The sequence below is a fragment of the Oncorhynchus masou genome, chromosome 5 (assembly GCF_036934945.1).
Source record: "Oncorhynchus masou masou isolate Uvic2021 chromosome 5, UVic_Omas_1.1, whole genome shotgun sequence".
NCBI lineage: Eukaryota > Metazoa > Chordata > Actinopteri > Salmoniformes > Salmonidae > Oncorhynchus > Oncorhynchus masou.
Window position 1 is genome coordinate 66,953,627 of NC_088216.1, and position 21,779 is coordinate 66,975,405.

The following is a 21,779-nucleotide window of genomic DNA, read 5'->3' on the forward strand; positions in this document are numbered from 1 at the left end:
TTTGGCCATTCTTCCAATCTTCCTCTGGGCTGTAATATAAACTCTGAAGATGAGTGATGCTTTAATCCAACACACTAATCTCAGACTCTTTTCTTAGGACATTACCGTGACAGGAAGGGGGGTGGACAAGGGGTTACAAGGGCAGGGTTTTTAAATATGTTTTTTAATATGTATTGTGCATTCAGGTTCAGGGAATCCGTTAACCTCATCAGTTTGAATATGTTTTTCTTTACATAACTCTTTACATGAACCCTTTACATTAATTTGTATGGGCAGATTAGTTACATTTTCTATAAGTAATGTTACTATTGAAGTGTCACTTCAATTTCCAGGACTTCACAAGATAACAACAATAACAACAAAGACACATAAAAAAAGCAGTATGTTTGTACAGATAGTTGCATTTTTATTTTGTTGGCCCCAGTTCTGTAGCCTGGGTGCCAGTCTGTTTCTGCTCTCTTTTCACCTGCTTGGAAATTGGTTTGACAATGACAATGGAGAAGGCAAAAGCACACACAGATCTGGGACCAGGCTACTAGTTTCGTAGCCTCCCATAAGGCAGAAGCACAATGACTCCAGCAGTAACTTTACACAGAGAACAAACACACTTTTTGTGAGGATACCTGGGACATACAGTAACTGCACACGAGGCAATGTACATTGTGTGTATATAGAAAACAATATCAGCGGCAGAGAAAAGACTGGCATACATCATCTCTCACAATCCAGATATAAAAGTGGGGAAACATCTCCTGGAATGGCTGAAGTATAGGGGACACAGGGTATAGGGGACACTGAAGTATAGGGGACACAGGGTATAGGGGACACTGAAGTATAGGGGACACAGGGTATAGGGGACACTGAAGTATAGGGGACACAGGGTATAGGGGACACTAAAGTATAGGGGACACAGGGTATAGGAGACACTGAAGTATAGGGGACACAGGGTATAGGGGACACTGAAGTATAGGGGACACAGAAGAAAGTCTCTTTTCCCTTCATGATTTCCTATTTTTGTGCTGACTGCTATTATACAGTGAGCTTCAAAGATATTGGGACCGTGACAAATGTGTTATTGTTTTGGCTCTGCACTCCAGCACTTTGGATTTGAAATAATACAATGACTTGTAAATAAGAATACAATATGTTTCTTAACACTTCTACATTAATGTGGATGCTACCATGATTACGGCTAATCCTGAATGAATCGTGAATAATGATGAATGGGAAAGTTAAACACAAATATCATACCCCCCCAAAAATGCTAACCTCCCCTGTTATTCTAATGGTGAGAGGATAGCATGTCTTGGGGGTATGATATAAAATGCTAACCTCCCCTGTTATTCTAATGGTGAGAGGATAGCATGTCTTGGGGGTATGATATAAAATGCTAACCTCCCCTGTTATTCTAATGGTGAGAGGATAGCATGTCTTGGGGGTATGATATAAAATGCTAACCTCCCCTGTTATTCTAATGGTGAGAGGATAGCATGTCTTGGGGGTATGATATAAAATGCTAACCTCCCCTGTTATTCTAATGGTGAGAGGATAGCATGTCTTGGGGGTATGATATAAAATGCTAACCTCCCCTGTTATTCTAATGGTGAGAGGATAGCATGTCTTGGGGGTATTATGTGTGTCTAACTTTCTCACTCATCATTATTCACGATTCATTCAGGATGATCCCATAATCATGGTAACATCCACATGAATGTAGAAGTGTTTAGAAACATATCCTATTCTTATTTACAATAAAATACAATACATTATTTACCGTTCAATTCTATTGGGAATGAAATGATTGAAATACAACCAAAACCAACAACAAATGCATCCAACAAATTTGTAGTCACAAGCTTGATGTAGTCATTGTGTGCTATGAATATGGGACCAATGATTTTTTACTACTTTAAATGGGGGGACTATGTACAAAAAGTACTGTATTTTCTGAACGGTTCACACGATATGGAGGAAAATACCCTCAAATTAAAGCTGACAGTCTGCACTTTAACCTCACTGTCATAATTAAAACAACAAAACATTTGTCACTGTCCCAATACTTTTGGAGCTCACTGTTACTAAAATATATATATATTGAAACATAAAATGATCAATAAATACATCCACAAGCTATAACAACGAAACAATGAAAATATTGCATTTTAAAAAACGACATTGTTTAAAAAGGGGGCTAAATGTTTTACCAGTGAGGGAACATTTTTGTAGTAGTACTGAATTCAGTCGACAAAAGTCAATTCTACATTGATGTTGTTAAGAGGATGGATAGCTAAGTTTGATAATGTATTGCAACCTAGATACAAACAGGTTGTCTGTCTGACTGTGGTTTGGTTCCATTTAGGCAGTAGACATTTTCTCTGAGAGGAATAAGAACAATAGGAGGTCCTACTCTCCTCCTCACAATGATGTACCATTACTGTTTTCACAGTACGTTAACAAAGCGCCTCAACAGGTTTGCATTCAACATGGACACACCAAGCATTACCCTCAATCATTTTACTCAATACCACATACACATGGTTCTCCATATTGCTTAGGAACATTAAGGAGTGGATTTAGGAGAATGAGCCAGAAATCTCCGCTAACTTTTTTCATAAAACACCTACAATTTAGTAAAACAATTAAATATATTTCATAATTATAATATACTATATACTATACTAATATCATTATAATTTCTATATTCAGTTATTAATTTGTATTTTTGTTCCTTTGTGGGTATTTCTATCTGACAGAGAAATATAACACAGTTGGTAGGTACAGTACATGCATTGATTCACAGGTTAAGACGGATGCGAATGGCCCCTTCATCCCGTGATGTTGATCTAGACATCATCGTCGTCTTCATCACTGTCCTTCATGGATATGCCCGCCATTCCTCCTTCCCTCACCGATGCTGTGGCCTCCTCCAGGGTCAGTCTGTTCCTCACCGTGTCATACATCTTACTGTTCAGCGTGGAGTCCAGGACGCCCTGCAGCCTGAAGTCACGGTACTTCTTCTGGAAGAACAAACCCCCAAGAGAATAAAAACACTGGTCGGGGTTGGGACTAGCACACAGAGGAAGCATTCTCAGTCAGTTGCTAAGGCAAGAGAGGACATGAAGCCAGGAATGCACTGAAATGTTTGGGTACATCTCGATTGTCTAGGGTGGCCTCCTTTCCTCATCCCCTTTCCTCCATCTGAATCATTAAAGAATTAGACAGGTGACAGCAGACAGGTGTTATAATGCGTTCACCTAACCTGTGTTTTCATATCAGTAAAAATGCAGCGGACACAATGAGAAGAGGACACTTAATAGTTCACAATATTTTAGACCTTTAGCAAATTACCTATGAGTAGCATTTTCCCAAAAGACATGTGTACTAAATCATCAATACACAAGGCACTAAAAACTATATGTTGCATGTCAGGCCAGATCCCATGCATGCATGTACTGATCAGCCCTTACCAGTCACTACTGCATGTATAGGGAGAAAGTCTCTCAGAGAACAGAAATAAATGTGTGATGTTATGCTGGTAGGACTTAGTAGTTACTGCTCACACTGAAATATTAATACAGGTTAGAGAACCAATTGTTGTCACTACTAGGCTTTATATCAACCCAAGAGAAGGTAGCTCACAACTCATTTAATAAGGGTCACAGATTAAGACGAGAAATGTTGGAATTCTACACTACTTGATTGTGATATCTATCGATCTATATAGATTACTTTGAACTAATGACCAATTGGTTTGCGAGGCACTGGTTGCTGAGCTTGTCTTACCTTGGCTACTCTGATTAGGATCTTGAGCTGGTAGACATGGAGCTGCAGGTCCATCCGGTCAGTTAGCCACGTACCCAGGAGGTTCATGGTGCTGGTGTACCATTGCTGCAACACAAAAACACAGCATTCTCCAGCAAATCACACACACACACACACACAGACAACCCAAATACAGAAAAAAAGCAGAACCAGCATTTCATCGGAATTTACACGCTCACTCCTTCAGGCCCTCTGTCTTTTTCCTCTCGTCTCTATCCCCCTCTCATTCTCTCTCCATCTCAACAACTCCCTCTCCGTCTCTTTCACTCACTCATTCCCCTCTGACTGACTCCCTCTCGCTGTCTCCCTCTCTCAGCTGAGGGGAGAGTAAACTGGAAGAACTTCTATAACCGGAGCAGCAGCTAGTCGGAGGAGCTAGCCGAGAGGCTCCAGATGTTTATCTGTGGGCTGAGTCCTGTTTGAAGTCTAATTGATTCGTAATGATCAGAGCAGGCTGATGCTAATCAGAGTGGACCAGTGCTCAACAGTCAGAGAGAAGCAAGGAGGAGGGGGACATATCTGGGGTGACTGAGTTTGTGTTGCTGAAATTTACTCTGTCAACGAAAGACCTTCTGCACTGTCCTTTTTACACATGTACAAAAAAGACTCAATAAATATGAGAACATTTTTTTCAGTCCACACGGAAATAGTTCTATCAGGGAGCTCAATAGAAAGTAGGTATCAGTAGCTATTTAACATTTCAAGTGAACATACCCCAGTAGTGACAACAGTATACACATCTTCAGTTCCTGCTCCACGAGGTGACGATGTAGCTACTCCTTGGAGTTGTGCTAGTGTAAGTAAGAGTACAACATAAAGGCCTGAATCACTGTGGTGACCTGCTGCGTGTGTATCACTGTGGCAGCTTCCTCTCTGCAGCTCTGTGCCTGTGAAGGTATCGCAATGGCAGCAGGGCTGTGATCTCGGCCCAAGCACGACCCCCCATCTAGAGGCCAGGCCTGGAGTGACTGCTCTCTCTCTCTATCTCTCTCTCTCATCTTTTCCCTCTGCCTGTCTTCCATCTCTCCCTGTCAGCCTTAGCCTCCACATGCTCTCCTCTCTTTATCTTTGCTCAACTCTCTCACTCACTTTCATAACCTCTGAATAGGGTTATTTCATCACTCCCCCACCCATTATTACTTGAACCCATTATTTCACTCTTCACATTCTCTTTCCCAGTCTCAGTTCTGATAATAACATTCAGTCATCTTCTAGAGAACACTGGTCATTTATGATAAAATATGACATTTCATATCAAACAGAAGCTTCTAAGAGGTTTCTCTTAAGTTGACCACATTCCACAGTGAAGCAGCAATGAGGAGCAGTGGGATATATACGTGTGGGTGTGTGTGCTCAAGCGAAACTTGGAGACAGACGGACTCTGATGCCAGGCTTGTGAAATGAACAGTGATGGCACTCTTGCTTTGTTCAACTATGAACAGACTAACAAACCCTAACCAATTTCTCAGAGCAGATGAACACACCCAGGAACTCACTCTTTTTAGGCTCGATTGGGATCAGCAGGAGGCTAGCAATAGCTGACAGCCAAAACACATGTAATATGGCTCTGAATAAATAATGTCAAAACCCAACAGGGACAAAATCTGTGACATTCTAACGAGTTCTGATATTAGGGATTGGATAATGGAGGTTTTGGGGGGTTGTGTGTCTTTGTGTGTGTTCGTGTGTTCGTGTGCGTACGGGTAGGAGTTCCACTGCTTCATCACACACATACATACATGAACATCTGCAGGACCCATCCCCCTTGGAGTGACGAGCTGGGAGGCAGTGAGACCTCCTGCCCCCTGCAACACCAACCTCCTCCCATGCCCCTTCACCACCACCACCACCACCACACACAACACCCGGCCTTGAACCTGGTGTTCACACTCATATCTGACATGTTACAGGAAGCCATAACGCCTGGCAGGGGGGCAACCAACAGAATTCAGTGCAAATCTGCACACCCCTCCCCTTGTATCCCAATGCATACACACATACACCCGTCCCACAAATACACACACATGAATACATTCACATACGTGCACATACACACATGCATATACAAACACCCTCCCTTTTCTTTCACACACCTCATGGGTCCTCACCCCTCCTTTGCGAGGCTGGGACAGAGGACTGGTAAGGGGTCGGCTTAGGCCTTTGTGCTGGGCCCCCAAAAATCACAAAAAAGCAGGAATGCTGGAGGAGAGGCAGGGCCCTCCATGGGGGGTACAGGGGGATTACAAGCAACCTGCGACTCTGCCTCTTTCTGCCCTTGCTGGTGGTAATGTGTGTGTGTGTGTGTGTGTGTGTGTGTGTGTGTGTGTGTGTGTGTGTGTGTGTGTGTGTGTGTGTGTGTGTGTGTGTGTGTGTGTGTGTGTGTGTGTGTGTGTGTGTGTGTGTGTAGGTCTGTGTGTGTGCATGTGATTGTGTATGTGTCAGTGCTACATACCAGATTGGATCTGGTCTGAACGGGCTGGGACCTTGCAGTAGGAGAGAGTGTACTGTATTTGTGTGTGTGTCAGTGCTCCACAGATTGGGCCTGGTTGGTGCGAGGCTGGGGTGTGTAGTAGGTGTCCTGCTGGAACCCAGCTGTGTCTGCAATTAGCGGGAGGCATGGAATGATGATTGTTGCTGCGACAATGCTAATGCAAAGCGACAGGCATAGTTCTAAAGGAGAGGGGAGGTCGCTGTGTTTCAGAGAGACATAATGCACCACTACTTTTTCCTTCTTCCTCACACACACACACACACACACACACACACACACACACACACACACACACACACACACACACACACACACACACACACACACACACACACACACACACACACACACACACACACAGTACGCCTCCACACTCCAAGCCCCTTAAAATGAAAACCAAACATTCTTAAAAAATCCATTAAAGAGTGGTAGGGCCGATCGAAGGCACAACCTTTCTCCAGCACTCTTGGCCAGGATGTCTAGTGCAGGGCTTTGTTAGTGGTTAAAAAGAGCTGTCCACACTGGTCTAGCTGGCAGCTCGGGCCGCTAAATTAGGCCCCCCAGTGGGCAGCTGAGGGGAGGACCCGGGGGTTGAGAAGTCTTTAAATCTGACTACAAGACATTATGCACTTACGACAAAGGGGCAGAGTAATCCTACCTGCTTGCTTTTCACCGCTGCTGCCTGCCTGTTATTGTCTGCTTTATAGCTCATGAGAGGAGGCCCATTGATGACGGAACTCAATTACCATAGTAACCCACACCGGTGACCCCCAGGTCCCCTCGCCCCCCCGTCTCCCCCCCATTAGGGCTAAGCTGACCCCAGGGGTAGTCAGTCCTTTCACAGGAAGCTGACGGCCCTAACCATGTCCCTCCACGCTGGGAGAGCACCGCCACTGCTGTAGCCCTCAGATCCTGCCAGCGCCCTGTGCTCTGCTCTAACCGCTCTCCTTTCTACTCCTCTAAACCTCGGGGAGCGCAGTGCTCTGAATGGCAGAATTGAAATAAAGTTTCAGGCTCAGCAAGCTTATGGGCTTCAAACTGTTCTGATTGTGCCGCCTATACAAAGGAGAGCCCAGCCAACAATTCATACGCTTCAGCGCAACCTTAAGTGGAACAAAAATCCTCTGTGTGCCCAACCACTACTAGATCGCTATAATAATCAGTCTTTCTTTAAAATACATTTGAAATAAATCAGGTTAACAATAAGTGTTCTTTGCATATCTAACACAAGGCTAACATAAATGTTTATATCAAATGAAAGCAAGTGAGAGGGTCTCAATAATTTCTGAACTGTTTTCTGTTGAAATCCGAGTCTCTCACAAAAGCACCAGTCACATTACACTAGTGAGTGTCAGTTGAACTGATTACAGTGTCCAAATAAGAGAGTAATTTACAAAAACATGGTTAAAAAAAGAGAGAAAGAGCTTGTTGTGAGGAATGAAACGGTTGGAATTATGGACTACGCAGCGTCATTGAGTAAACACACAATAAAGGACAGAAAAGCTCAGTGGAGAAAAAAACAGAGCCACGGTCTGAGCAAAGTGAGCCATTCTCCTCACAAAAGGCCGCTTAGAGGCAGATTGAGGGGCTCAGAATGACGAGTAAAACACTTGTGGGCTTCAGACTCTATAGGGGGAGCGAAATGGAATAAGCCAGCAAGCACTTGAGGATCCCGCCGAGCACCAGAATGGGAAGGAGGGACGGGGGGGCGGAGAGGGGGTGCAGAAGGTGAATGGCCTGCCTTTCGGGACCAATTTGTCTCTTTTCACCCTTTTCCCCTGCCTCTCCGCTGACAGATGTACAAAGAGGGACCCGCACTGAGCCTCTCATCCACACGCACCCGCAAGCAGCTGTCACTTTTGTCAGACAAGTTAATCAAACAAATGCCACCATACCTCCCTTTAGATAAAGAGGGAGAAAGAGAGGGAAACAGAGAAAGAAAGACACAGAGAGAGAAAGAGAGAGAAAATGGTGTGTGTATGTAATGTATGTGTGATCAACCAACCCGATCACCCCCCTTCACCAAATAGTGGGACTTGTCCCACTCAACATAAAAGACAGCTTCATTTAACTTCCATTTCCCTCATCTTATGTTATTCATCCATTCCTGCCCTCATCTGGTTTTGACCACTGACATGGACCTCTGGGGTAAGTCAGAAGGGATTTATGCCAGAGTCTGAGATCACAGTGAGGGTAGATGGATGGAAACAAAATGCTCCCTCAGTAATTATAAAGAGCCTAAGCTGCTTACAGGCTTCATTAAAAGGAAGCGAAACCTTTTGACATATTTTCAACAGCCACAGTGAATCAATATACTATCTGTTTGTTATCCTTAGTCTTGTTTTATTCTATCCTACTATTGTTCAGATTCATCATCCATTCTCGAGGCTCTTTTCACTATTGGTTTATATCAACATAATGAGATCATGGGTTTACATGGAAAAAACACATCATTGTGGTCCTCTGTGGCTGAGTTGGTAGAGCACTGCACTTGCAATGACAAGATTGCAGTTTCAATTCCTGCTGGGACCACCAATATTAAAACGTATGCAGGCACTACTGTAAGTTGCTTTGAATAAAAGCGCCTGCTAAATAGTAGATATTTTTACATATATGTTTTTTTAATATCCTGAGAATAGCCTGCGTTATGTTAATAACATGTCCTCATCCCCCTAAGCCATAAACACATTTCTTCAACCATATTTGTGACAACGTAGATTTTCCAAGAGTGAATTACACTTTTGTTTTAATAGTAAACATGTTCGCTTCTCTTTTTGTTGATGTAATTTGATATGAAGTTAATCCAACTGATAAAGATCAACAGCACTAAACAAAACTTTTCAATAAATAAAATATAGCACTTCATGAATATAGTATAGTATTCAATAAGGCCAACACAGTATTTCATTTGTAAAAGTGAAAAAACACATTCTCCAAAATTAAACACTGGGTGGAGAAAAACAACAGCAGATAAATCATGGGTAGCTATTTATAATAACTCCACCTAATAAAGTATTTATAATGGATTAGTAAATAGTTTATTCATAATTTATAATTCAATACTCCATTCATAAGATGTTTACTATAATGCTTTTTTGGCTGAGAGTTACCTTTTACGTGGAGTTCGCAAACTGGAACTCCCATTACTAACAAGAACTCAAATGTTAAATAGTTTAATAGTTCTGGGTTGACTGAGATTAGACTACTCTAAAGAAGAACTGCAATCCACACTGCCATGAAACGCTTATGTTAGCATTTTCAGACATTTTTTTAAATTTAATTACAACAATGTGACTGCTTTGGAATAAAATGTTCAATATATTTTCTTAAGCATCCAATGTATTGTATTGTGAGTTTATTGTTTAAACATTGATGTGTTTTAGGGGCCAAACTGAGCAATTGGGGGATAAGGGCCTTTATCCCCCAATTGCTCAGTTTGGCCGGGGTCAGCTCTAGAAAATGTCTTGTTGGTTCCAAACTTCTTCCATTGAAGAATGATGGAGGGCACTCTGTTCTTGGGGACCTTTAATGCTGGGGAAATGTTGTGGTACCCCTCCCTAGATCCTTGCCTCAACACAATCCTATCTCGGAGCTCTAATTCCTTCAACCTCAAGGCTTAGTTTTTGCTCTGACATGCACTGTCAACTGTGGGACCGTATATCAAATCAAATAACATTTTATTGGTCACATATACATGATTAGCAGATGTTAATGCGAGGGTAGCGAAATGCTTGTGCTTCTAGTTCCAACAGTGCAGTAATATCTAACAAGTAATATCTAACATTTCCCAACAACTACCTACTACACACAAATCTAACAAGTAATCTAACAATTCCCCACCAACTACCTTATACACACAAATCTAAAGGGCTGAATGAAAATATATACATATAAATATATGGATGAGCGATGGTGTCACGAATCTCGCCGAAGATGGTGCCTCTTCTTTTTCGGGCGGCGCTCGGCGGTCGTCGTCGCCGGCCTATTAGCTGCCATCGATTCCCTTTCCGTTTGTTTCTGTTTATTGGGTTTAATTGGGTACACCTGTTTTGAGTTAGTGTTTGTTTGTAGGCTATATAAGGGCACTAGGCCCGCTGGGTATTTGTGCGGGCTTGTTTTCTGTTATCTGGTGTATGAGTGTTATCAGTATTTTTCCGGACAGTTTTAGTCCGTTGTATTTTGGGACGGGTTGTTTCATGCGCACTGGTGTTTTGCATGTCGTGGCTCCACAGTCTATGGAATAAAATATCCACGTACTGAATTACCTGCTCTCTGTGCTTGACTCCTCCACTTACCATTGTTAGAAGTTGTAACAGAAGCCCGCACCGAATAAATGGAGTCAGCAGGAGCAGCGACCACCCCTCTCCCAACTATGGAGGAGCGCGTCCTCCTTCGGATCGGTACAGCGATGGACCAGATGATGGAGAGGATGGAGCGATGGGAGAGGAGTGGTCTACCGACGTCTACCCCAGCTCCCCCACAGACGACGCCACCTACTCCACCTACGTCGTCCTCTGGGTCCAGCACATTGCGTCTCTCCCCCCCGAGGGAGTACGATGGAGCGGCGGCTGGATGCCAGGGATTTTTGCTCCAGCTCGAGCTCTACCTGGCTACCGTGCGTCCGGTTCCCTCGGGTGAGGAGAGTGTGAGCCTCCTTGTCTCCTGTTTAATGGATAGTGCCCTGGACTGGGCCAACACTGTCTGGAACAGCCCAGACTCGGCTCGGGACAACTACCTGGAGTTCACCTGCAGTTTTCGAGCTGTGTTCGACCACCCACCAGAGGGCAAAGCGGCGGGTGAGCGACTGTTCCACCTCAGACAGGAGACGAGGAGTGCGCAGGACTTCGCGTTGGAGTTCAGGACCCTAGCTGCTGGTGCTGGGTGGAATGACAGGGCCCTGATGGACCATTACCGTTGCAGCCTCCGGGAGGACGTCCGCCGGGAGCTAGCTTGTCGGGACACAACTCTCTCCCTTGATAAACTGATAGACATGTCGATTCGAATGGACAACCTGCTAGCTGCCCGCGGGCGTTTAGAAGGGGTCCAGTTGGGAGGAGCTGCATCTAGGGAGACCGGAGGAGGAGGCTCCTCCTGCGCCTATTGTGGCGCCGGTGCTGGAGGAGTTCCTCTGGGAGTCGAGCTGGCCGGCGGAACACTTCTCGGCCACCCCAGGTGAGCAGGCACCAAACTCACCCAGAGCTCCCTGTTGGTCACATGTTTTTGTTTATTTTTTTCCCTGCGTTTTTCCCCCTCTCTTCAGCATAAGGCACTAGTCGATTCAGGCACAGCTGGGAGTTTTATGGATCGCGGACTCGCCCGTAAGTTGGGTATTCCGTTAGTGCAGATAGACCGACCTGTCCCCGTGCACTCCTTAGATAGCCGACCTTTAGGGTCAGGGCTGGTCAGGGCTATGGAGACATATGTCACGGAAGCTCTGAGACAGGGGTACATTCGGCCCTCCATGTCACCCGTCTCCTCGAGTTTCTTTTTTGTGAGGAAAAAGGAGGGAGGTCTGCGTCCGTGCATTGATTATCGAGGTCTCAATTCGATCACAGTGGGTTTGAGTTATCTGCTACCTCTAATCGCTACGGTGTTGGAATCATTCCACGGAGTGCGTTTCTTCACACAACTGGACCTCAGGAGCGCGTATAATCTGGTGCGTATTCGGGGAGGAGACGAGTGGAAAACAGCGTTTAGTACCACATCAGGCCACTATGAGTACCTCGTCATGCCGTATGGGTTGAAAAATGCTCCAGCCGTCTTCCAATCCTATGTAGATGAGATTCTCAGGGACTTGCACAGGCAGGGTGTGGTTGTCTATATGGATGACATCTTGATTTATTCTGCCACACGCGCCGCGCATGTCTCCCTGGTGCGCAAGGTTCTTGGGCGACTGCTGGAGCATGACCTTTACGTCAAGGCTGAGAAATGTGTGTTCTACAAACCAGCCGTTTCCTTCCTGGGTTATCGCATTTCCAGCTCGGGGGTGGTGATGGAGTGTGACCGCGTTAACGCCGTGCGTAATTGGCCGACTCCGACCACGGTAAAGGAGGTGCAGCGGTTTTTAGGGTTTGCCAATTACTACCGGAGGTTTATCCGGGGTTTTGGCCAAGTAGTGGCGCCCATTACCTCACCGCTGAAGGGGGGGCCGGTGCGTCTGCGATGGTCAGCAGAGGCTGATGGAGCCTTCAACCAGTTGAAGGCGCTGTTCACTGAAGCTCCCGTGTTGGTGCATCCGGACCCTTCGTTAGCATTCATAGTGGAGGTGGATGCGTCCGAGGCTGGGGTTTGAGCCGTGCTGTCTCAGCGCTCGGGCACGCCACCGAAGCTCCGTCCCTGCGCTTTCTTTTCTAAGAAGCTGGGTCCGGCAGAGCGGAACTATGATGTGGGGGACCTGGAGTTACTAGCTATGGTAAAGGCCCTGAAGGTGTGGAGACACTGGCTAGAGGGGGCTAAACACCCTTTCCTCATCTGGACTGACCACCGCAATATGGAGTATATTAGAGCAGTGAGGAGACTGAATCCGCGTCAGGCTAGGTGGGCCATGTTCTTTACACGCTTTAGATTTACGATCTCTTATAGACCAGGTTCCCTTAACACTAAGGCCGGCGCGCTGTCCCGTCTCTATGACACCGAGGACCGGTTCATCGAACCCACTCCCATCCTTCCAGCCTCTCGGCTGGTGGCCCGGTGGTATGGGAGGTGGACGCGGACATCGAGCGGGCGTTGAGGGTTGAACCTGCGCCTACACAGTGTCTGACCGGTCATAGGTACGTGCCGCTTGGTGTCCGTGATAAATTGATTCGGTGGGCTCACACACTACCGTCTTCGGGTCATCCGGGATTGATAGGACATTGCGGGGTCATAGGGGGAAATACTGGTGGCCCACCTTAGCTAAGGATGTGAAGCTCTATGTCTCTTCCTGTTCGGTATGCTCTCAGAGTAAGGCTCCTAGGCATCTGCCTAGAGGGATGTTACAACCCCTCCCGGTTCCACAATGGACATGGTCCCATCTCTCGGTAGATTTCCTTACTGATCTTCCCCCATCTCAGGGGAACACTACCGTTCTGGTCGTTGTGGATCGGTTCTCGAAGTCCTGCCGTCTCCTCCCATTGCCTGGTCTCCCTACGGCCCTACAGACTGCAGAGGCTCTATTTACCCACGTCTTCCGGCACTATGGGGTTCCAGAGGACATCGTATCTGATCGGGGTCGCCAGTTCACGTCCCGGGTTTGGAAGGCGTTTATGGAGCGTCTGGGGATCTCGGTCAGCCTTACCTCTGGCTATCACCCTGACAGTAATGGGCAGGTGGAGAGAGTAAACCAGGAAGTGGGTAGGTTTCTGAGGTCGTATTGCCAGGACCGGCCTGGAGAATGGGCGAGGTACGTCCTGTGGGCCGAGTTGTTGCGCCTTCTTCACCACACTGTCTGTGTAGGTGGACCATTTCAGTTTGTCTGTGATATGTACACCCAGGAACTTAAGACTTTCCACCTTCTCCACTGCTGTCCCCTCGATGTGGATAGTGGGGTGCTCCCTCTGCTGTTTCCTGAAGCCCACGATCATTTCCTTTGTTTTTTGTTGACGTTGAGTGAGAGGCTGTTTTCCTGACACCACACTCAGAGTGCCCTCACCCCTACCCTGTAGACTGTCTCGTCATTGTTGTTTTTCAAGTCCACTACTGTTATGTCATCTGCAAACTTGATGATTGAGTTGGAGGCGTGCGTGGCCATGCAGTCGTGGGTGAACAGGGAGTACAGGAGAGGGCTGAGCACACACCTTTGTGGGGCCCCAGTGTTGAGGGTCAGCGAAGTAGAGATGTTGTTGCCTACCTTCACCACCTGGGGGCGGCCCGTCAGAAAGTCCAGAACCCAGTTGCACAGGGAGGGGTTGAGACCCAGGGCCTCCAGCTTGATGATGAGCTTGGAGGGTAGTATGGTGCTGAATGCTGAGCTGTAGTCAATGAACAGCATTCTTACATAGTTATTATTTTTATCCAGATGGGATAGGGCAGTGTGCAGTGTGATGGCGATTGCGTCATCTGTGGACCTGTTGGGGCGGTATGCAAACTGAAGTGGGTCTAGGGTGGCCGGTAAGGTGGCGGTGATATGATCCTTGACTAGCATCTCAAAGCACTTCATGATGACAGAAATGAGTGCTATGGGCGGTAGTCATTTAATTCAGTTGTCTTTGCCTTCTTGGGTACAGGAACAATGGGCGCCATCTTGAAGCATGTGTGGACAACAAACTTGGATAGGGAGCGATTAAATATGTCTGTAAAAACACCAGCCAGCTGGTCTGCGCATGTTCTGAGGACACAGTTTGGGATGCCTTCTGTGCCAGAAGCCTTGCGATGGTTAACATGTTTAAATGTTTTACTCATGTCAGCCACTGAGAAGGAGAGGGGGGCCCGCAGACTTTGTTAGCGAGCTGAAACAGTCGCACTGTATTATCCTCAAAGCGGTTAAAGAAGGTAGTTTGTGTGGAAGCGTGACGTCGGTATCCGTGATGTGGCTGTTTTTATTTTTGTAGTCTGTGATTTCCTGTAGACCCTGCCACATACGTCTCGTGTCTGAGCCATTTCATTGCAACTCCACCTTGTCCCTGTACCGGCATTTCACTTGTTTGATTACCTTGGGGTGGGAATAACTACACTGTTTATATTCAGCCATATCTCAAGACCTCTTTCCATGGTTAAATGCGGTGGATCGCTCTTTCAGTTTTATGCGAATGCCGCCATACATCCACGGTTTCTGGTTAGGGTAGGTTTTAAATGGTCACAGAGGCTACGATGTCTCCAATGCATTAATTTATAAACGCACTTACCGAGTCAGCATATAAGTCAATATTGTCCTCTGAGGCTGATTGGAACATATTCCTGTCCGCGTGATCAAAACAATCTTGGAGTGTGGCTTCCGATTCGTCAGACCAGTGTTGAATGGTTCTCGTCACTGGTACATCCTGTTTGAGTTTCTGCCTATAAGCCGGGAAGAGCAAGATGGCATCGTGGTCGGATTTGCCGAAGGGAGGGCGGGAGATGGCTTTGTATGCACCACGGAAGTTAGACAAGCAGTGGTCAAGAGTATTAGCCCTACGTGTCGTGGAATCAATATGCTGATAAAATTTAGGTAGCATTGTTCTCAAATTTGCTTTGTTAAAATCTTCAGCTTCAATAAATGCAGGCTCCGGATATATAGTTGCCAATTTACACAGAGTCCAGTGAAGTTCCTTGAGGTCCATCTTGGTGTTCGCTTGAGGGGGGTTGTACACAGCTGTGACTATAACTGACAAGAATTCTCTTGGTAGGTAGAATGGCTTACATTGTAAGCTGTTACGTTGTTATGATTGCACCAAGAGTTGTTAATCATAAAGCATACACCCCCGTCCTTCCTCTTCCCAGTGAGGTGTTAATCTCTGTCGGCGTGATGCATGGAGAACCGATTCCAACAATATCTCGAGAAAGCCATGTTTCCGTGAAACAGAGAATGTTACAATCTCTGATGTCTCTCTGAAAGGCAACCCGTGTCTCGAATTTCGTCTTCCTTGTTGTCAAGAGACTGGACATTGTAGTAGTATACTCAGGAGCGGTAAGCAATGTGCCCGTTTACGAAGCCTGACCAGAAGACCGCTCCGTCTGCCCCTTCTCCATCGCTGTTGTTTTCGGTCAGCTGCTGGGATTAGATCCATTGTGCTGGGTGATGGTCCGAAGAGAGGATCTGCTTCGGGAAAGTCTTATTCCTGGTTATAATGTTGGTAAGTTGACGTTGCTCTTATATCCAATAGTTCTTCCCAGCTGTATGTAATAAGACTTAAGATTTCCTGGGGTAACAATGTAAGAAATAATACATAAAAAAACAAAATACTTCATAGTTTCCTAAGAATGCGAAATGAGGCGACCAGCGTGGCGACCATCTCTGTGGGCACCATTAAACAGGTGTGCTTTTCCAAATCATGTCGAATCAATTGAATTTACCACAGGCGGACTCCAATAAAGTTGAAGAAACATCTCAACGATGATCAATAGAAACAGGATGCATCTGAGCTCAATTTCGAGTCTCATAGCAAAGTGTCTGAATACATATGTACATAAGGTATCTGTTTTTATTTTTAATACATCTGCAAACATTGCTAAAAACCTGTTTTTGCTTTGTCATTATGGGGTATTGTGTGTAGATTGATGAGGAACAAAAATGTATTTAATCAATTTTAGAATAAGGCTGTAACGTAACAAAATGTGTAAAAAGTCAGGGGTCTTTCCGAATACACTGTAAATAGCCAACACTTTTAATGGGGCCAGGCAAAAAAACTTAACTAATGATTAGTAATTGGTTTAAGGAACTATATTAAACATCTTATGAATGATCTTATGAATAATTATTCAATACTTTAAAAGGTGTAAATAACTGTACAAATGTAATGATAAAACAATTATGAAGCGACTATTTACTAATCTATTATAAATACTTTATTACGTGGAGTTATTATAAAGTGCTACCAAGTGTACTTTCTTTTCACACTTAATGTTTAAATATACAAACAGGCATGTCTGTCCCGAGAAATTACATTTTACAACTTTACATTAATAGTATTGTAAAACTAAATACATAAATAAGACATTGTATAGCTAACGTTGAAATTAAGTAATCTCTTCGACATAGAAACAACTCAGAGTTCTCACCCTAGGTCTCATTAAAACCTTCCTTCCTTCCTTCTTTCCCTCCATTCAGCTATCCTTTATCTGGCTCTGGCTCTCCTCTCTGTCTGCCTGACCCACTCTGCCACAGTTAACTTTGCATGCTGCACAAGAAGCTCAAGTTGATTAAACTGTTCACTTGGCTCTGCTCTGCGCTTGGCCAGAGCCTGCAAAGTGGTCAAGTGTTCGGGACAGTGAAGTGGTATTGCATCAGGTCTGTCACAATTATCATCATCATCATCATCATCATCACAAGCACAAACCAGCAGCAACAGAAACAGTAGAAAGCAGCAGCACAATCCTAAATCTCAATCCCAATCTAACCCCTCCCACCCTCCCCTCCGCTGCCCCCTGCCAGCCATAAACTAGTTTGCTGCGTGGCGATTAAAGCGTTTTAACTTAGTCATAACGTGCAATCTCGCAGATCTGATAACTACCAAGGTCAACGGAAATACTTCAAATCAATCAATGAGCTGGGCCCTAATCCCCAGGAGGCAGATTAAGTGTATAATTGACCCGTGTAATCTGTGTAGCTGTGGTTGGCCGGGGAACAGCTAGAACTAGCGCCCAACAGAGGCAGCTCTCTCTCTGTTCCCTGGTGCTGGAGGCTGGAGGCCCACACCAGGCAGCTAGTGTATCAGTGAAGCGCTGGATTTGGCCCCAGCTAAAGAGATGTATTTTTTAATCAATGATATCTGCATTAAGTCGATGAGCCCTTACGTTAAGCACAGCTGTTTTAATCTTCATCTCTTCAGCTGTTCTTTCAAGATCTACCAGAAAGAGTAGTAGTACAAACGCTCTCATCCCGCTCCATCCCTCCCTCTCCCCCTTCCCCTCCCCATTTCCCTGCCCCTGAATTTAACAAATTTAGCCATCTGACTGCGAGTTTCATCTCTTTATCGCTGCATACAATTTGGTGCTGCTTCGGCAGCTTGGAAAAATCTGTCCTCTGCAAAACCTACAGCACATCACAAAAGCCATCTGTACTTTGGGAACAGTTCTGCAAGATTAATCATTACTGTTGAATAATACCCGCATCACTCTCCCCACACACAACCCCCCCCCCACACACACACGTCCAAGCCTCAATTTTCACAAACAAAATTGTATTATTAAAGCAATCACAGAAAGATTGGATTACGGTATGTAAAAATGGCATGAATCAAATAGTATTTTTCTCACTGAATGCAATAACAATTCAAAATAACAAGTTGTTTCACCCTCTTGGCATTTGCACAATGAGCTACAGAGCTGTGCCTAGACAGCAATCTTTACTGACAGAGAAGAGGTCAAATCCTCAAATAATAACAACATAGGCATTATTCACTTTCTAATATGTCTCCTTTCCCAATTCATTTCTTGGGCGTTGTTGTTTTCTTAACACACTAATGTATACCCATATGGTCAGTCTGATGTCAAACGGCACCCTGGGCTAAAGGCAGTGCTGCTGACACATATCTAAATAAAGTGAACCATATCCATGTAATCTCCTTAGGCTGCATTTACACAGGCGGTCCAATTCTGATCTTTTTACTAGTAAATGGTCTTTTGACCAATCAGATCAGCCCTGAAAAATATCTGATGTGAAAAGATTTGATGTGATTGGTCAAAAGACCAATTAGTGGAAAAAATATCCAAACTGGGCTGCCTGTCTAAACACAACCTTATTATCGTGAACATGACATCTAATGATGTCTTGGAGAAATCCATGTCTCCACTCTAATTAACCCTGAGGCGACATAAGGTATGCCTTCCGATCAACTGGCCTCCACACACTCGCTCGCTCGCTCGCTCGCACGCACGCACGCACGCACGCACGCACGCACGCACGCACGCACGCACGCACACACACACACACACACACACACACACACACACACACACACACACACCTAAACCCTTGACTAAATGTCATCAAGACCCAAGGGATTAGGGTAGGGGGAACTATTGAAAACAGAATTTTTCCCCAAGGAACGTTTTATGGAGTTACTCCTCAGCCATTGCTCAGGTCTAAGGCTGAGGGTGGGTATTAGAATGGATCCTTAGGAAGGGCCCTAGTCATACCCCTCACACTAAAATCTGACCCTAACCGGGTACTCAACTCATCTAATAATTGAGAAGGTGCGGTCACACAAATTTCCTAGATGGCAAAGGTCCGAATGGGTATTGGCATTTATTGGCATAAGAACAAACCCCCACCTTGCAATCTATGCAACCCCAAACTGTTCAAACTGTTCACACCCATCTTGTTGGTGGAGAGTTTTGTTGTTGTTTTGTTTTTAAGGTAATTCCTGCAATTCTACACATTTTGCCATGAAGCTGAGGGGGAACATCAGTGCCCTGGGCACATAACTACAAAATGTTGTTAGCCTAACTTACCTATCTAGCTAAAATGGGCTAGTAGTTAATCACCTGGCCATTTCTGACAGGTAATAAATAGCTCTCTAAGGTCTGTCAGTGAATGACATAAGAGGAAAACTGCCCATGTACTACAACATTTGAAATTGCACCTTGTGCATTCTACAATTACAACTCTCAACAGCATTGAGTTGAAAGCCAGAATGAGTCCCCCCCCAAAAAAAATATTGTTTTAATTTATTTTAAATGTATTTTTAAGTCGGGACCCATGGTCTGTATTGACCCCGTTCTGGGTCCGGATAATCTGGCGTTCCCCCTGTTGAGTATGGCTGCTCTATAGGGCTAAGACATGCCCACCACGCATCTGATTGGTCTGTTGGCTCCTTCTAAAGGAGCTATTCTAATGGGTACCAATCCTACTAACAAAACGTGGGGAGACAAATCATTACCGGTCAAAGGAAGATCAAAAGACAGAAGAGAGAATTTAGATTTTGGTTTTGGTCTGCGCGTGTGAAATGTACATAATGGCTATTCATTTGCAGGCATTGTGTGATTTCAAAAGTAATCCCCTTATGATCAGCAGTACACAGAGTAATAATAATGTTCAGGCCAAAAGGTCCTTTTATAAGGTCAACATTCTCATCTATTAAATTGTTTCTATTATGATCAAATAGAATTCAAATCTTGTCTCCTGATAATCTTCACAGCCATCTATTATGGGATGCCATCAACACACATCAAATGAAACTCAATTTCACATCAAAATGAATATCCTGGATGGGCAGGGGGGGAAAGAGTTGATTTCTTGAAGGGAAAAAACTATTCCACTAAAAAAGTATTTAGCCAAAATAAAGGCATTCTGATTCACATGTTGTTGTTTTTTTGTCTGATAAATAACATTGTAAAATGGTAATAACTTCATGATTACCTTAACATGTTTAATAATTCATCAAAACAAGAACCACTACATAATGGGCAGGGGTGCAAGTGGGTCGCGGGATGGAAAATACATTTTCGGGATATAACAATTATTTCAGAGTAAACTTAAATGACTAAAACCAAATAGAAAGTACGGTATGTAGAAAAGATAATGGATTTATACATTTTTCAATAATCCTCCATTTATTTTGTTTTAATGTTTACGCCCTAAGAACACATTAGCTTAAAAAAGGCTAAATGTTATCTCAGCTTCATGGCAAAATGTTTAAAATTGCACCATTTTCTTTCAGCTCCATAGCAGGATGTGTGGAATTACACAAGATTAGCTTTGAAACTGCATCATTTCTCTCAGCTGACAAGATTATATTTTTAATTATACTTTGGTCTGTATGTTTTTTTTACCGCTTAACCTTTATGGTGGGTCACGACTCAAAAGACACCTGAATTAGTGGGTCACAAAGCAAAACAGTTTGGAACCCCTGACATAGCATTTGGCATCAGTCAGAAGTAAGCACCAGAAAGTTCTAATGTTACCCTATGAAATATTTAAAAGAAATAGCATCTGAAGCAAGACTAACGTAAATCAGTACTGTCACGCCCTGGTCTAAATGTATTATGTTATCTTCATTTATTGAGTCAGGCCAGGGTGTGACATGGGTTTATTTGTAGTGTGTTTCGTCTTGGGGTTGTGTGGGGTGTATAGATTAGTCCATGGCTGCCTGAGGCGGTTCTCAATCAGAGTCAGGTGATTATCGTTGTCTCTGATTGGGAACCCTATTTAGGTAGCCTGGGTTTCACTGTGTGTTTGTGGGTGATTGTTACTGCCTCTGTGTTTGTTGCACCAGTCAGGTCCTTCTCCGAACAATTTCTCCTCCCAATTCTGTTTCGGCTGTTTCGGTTTTCAACGTTTGTTGTTTTGTATTGTTCGTGTTTCGTCATAATTAAAGATGTATCGAACGAACCACGTTGCATTTTGGTCCGATCCTTATTCCACCTCTTCGTCAGAGAAGGAGGTAGAAGAAAGCCGTTACAGAATCACCCACCACAAACGGACCAAGCAACGTGTCAACGGGCAGGAGCCACAGGAGAAGCAACAAAGGCAGCAACAGCGATCACAGGACTTTTGGAATTGGGAGGAGAAATTGTTCGGAGAAGGACCCTGGAATCAGCCTGGAGAATATCGCCGCCCCAAAGAAGAACTGGAGGCGGCGAGAGCTGAGAGGCGCTGGTATGAGGAGGCAGCGCGGCGAGATGGATGGAAGCCCGAGAGTCAGCCCCAAAAATTTCTTGGGGGGGGCTCAGGGAGAGTGTGGCAGAGTCAGGAGTCAGACCTGAGCTCACTCTCCCTGTTTATCGTGAGGAGCCAAGGAGGAGAACAGAACCGGTGTTGGAGGTGAGCGAAGCAGAGACTGTGAAGGAGTTAATGGGGAAATTGGAGGAGAGAGAAATGAGGGAGTTGCTGTGTTGGTGCTTTTTGCAT

The 21,779-nt window shown here is 44.8% G+C and overlaps 1 protein-coding gene across 2 annotated transcripts in view; it reads right to left on the minus strand.

The window, feature by feature from the left end:
• Positions 1-385: 385 nt before the first annotated feature.
• The window catches only part of LOC135540124 (calcium-dependent secretion activator 1-like), a 164,616-nt gene continuing 143,222 nt past the window's right edge, over positions 386-21,779 (minus strand). For both annotated transcript variants that reach the window (XM_064966523.1, XM_064966525.1), the window contains 2 exons: positions 3,784-3,888; positions 386-3,017 (listed from right to left, as the gene is read on the minus strand). In XM_064966523.1, the coding sequence (XP_064822595.1) occupies positions 2,844-3,017; positions 3,784-3,888 (279 nt within the window). In that variant the 3' untranslated portion in view covers positions 386-2,843. The remainder of the gene's footprint in view (positions 3,018-3,783; positions 3,889-21,779) is intronic.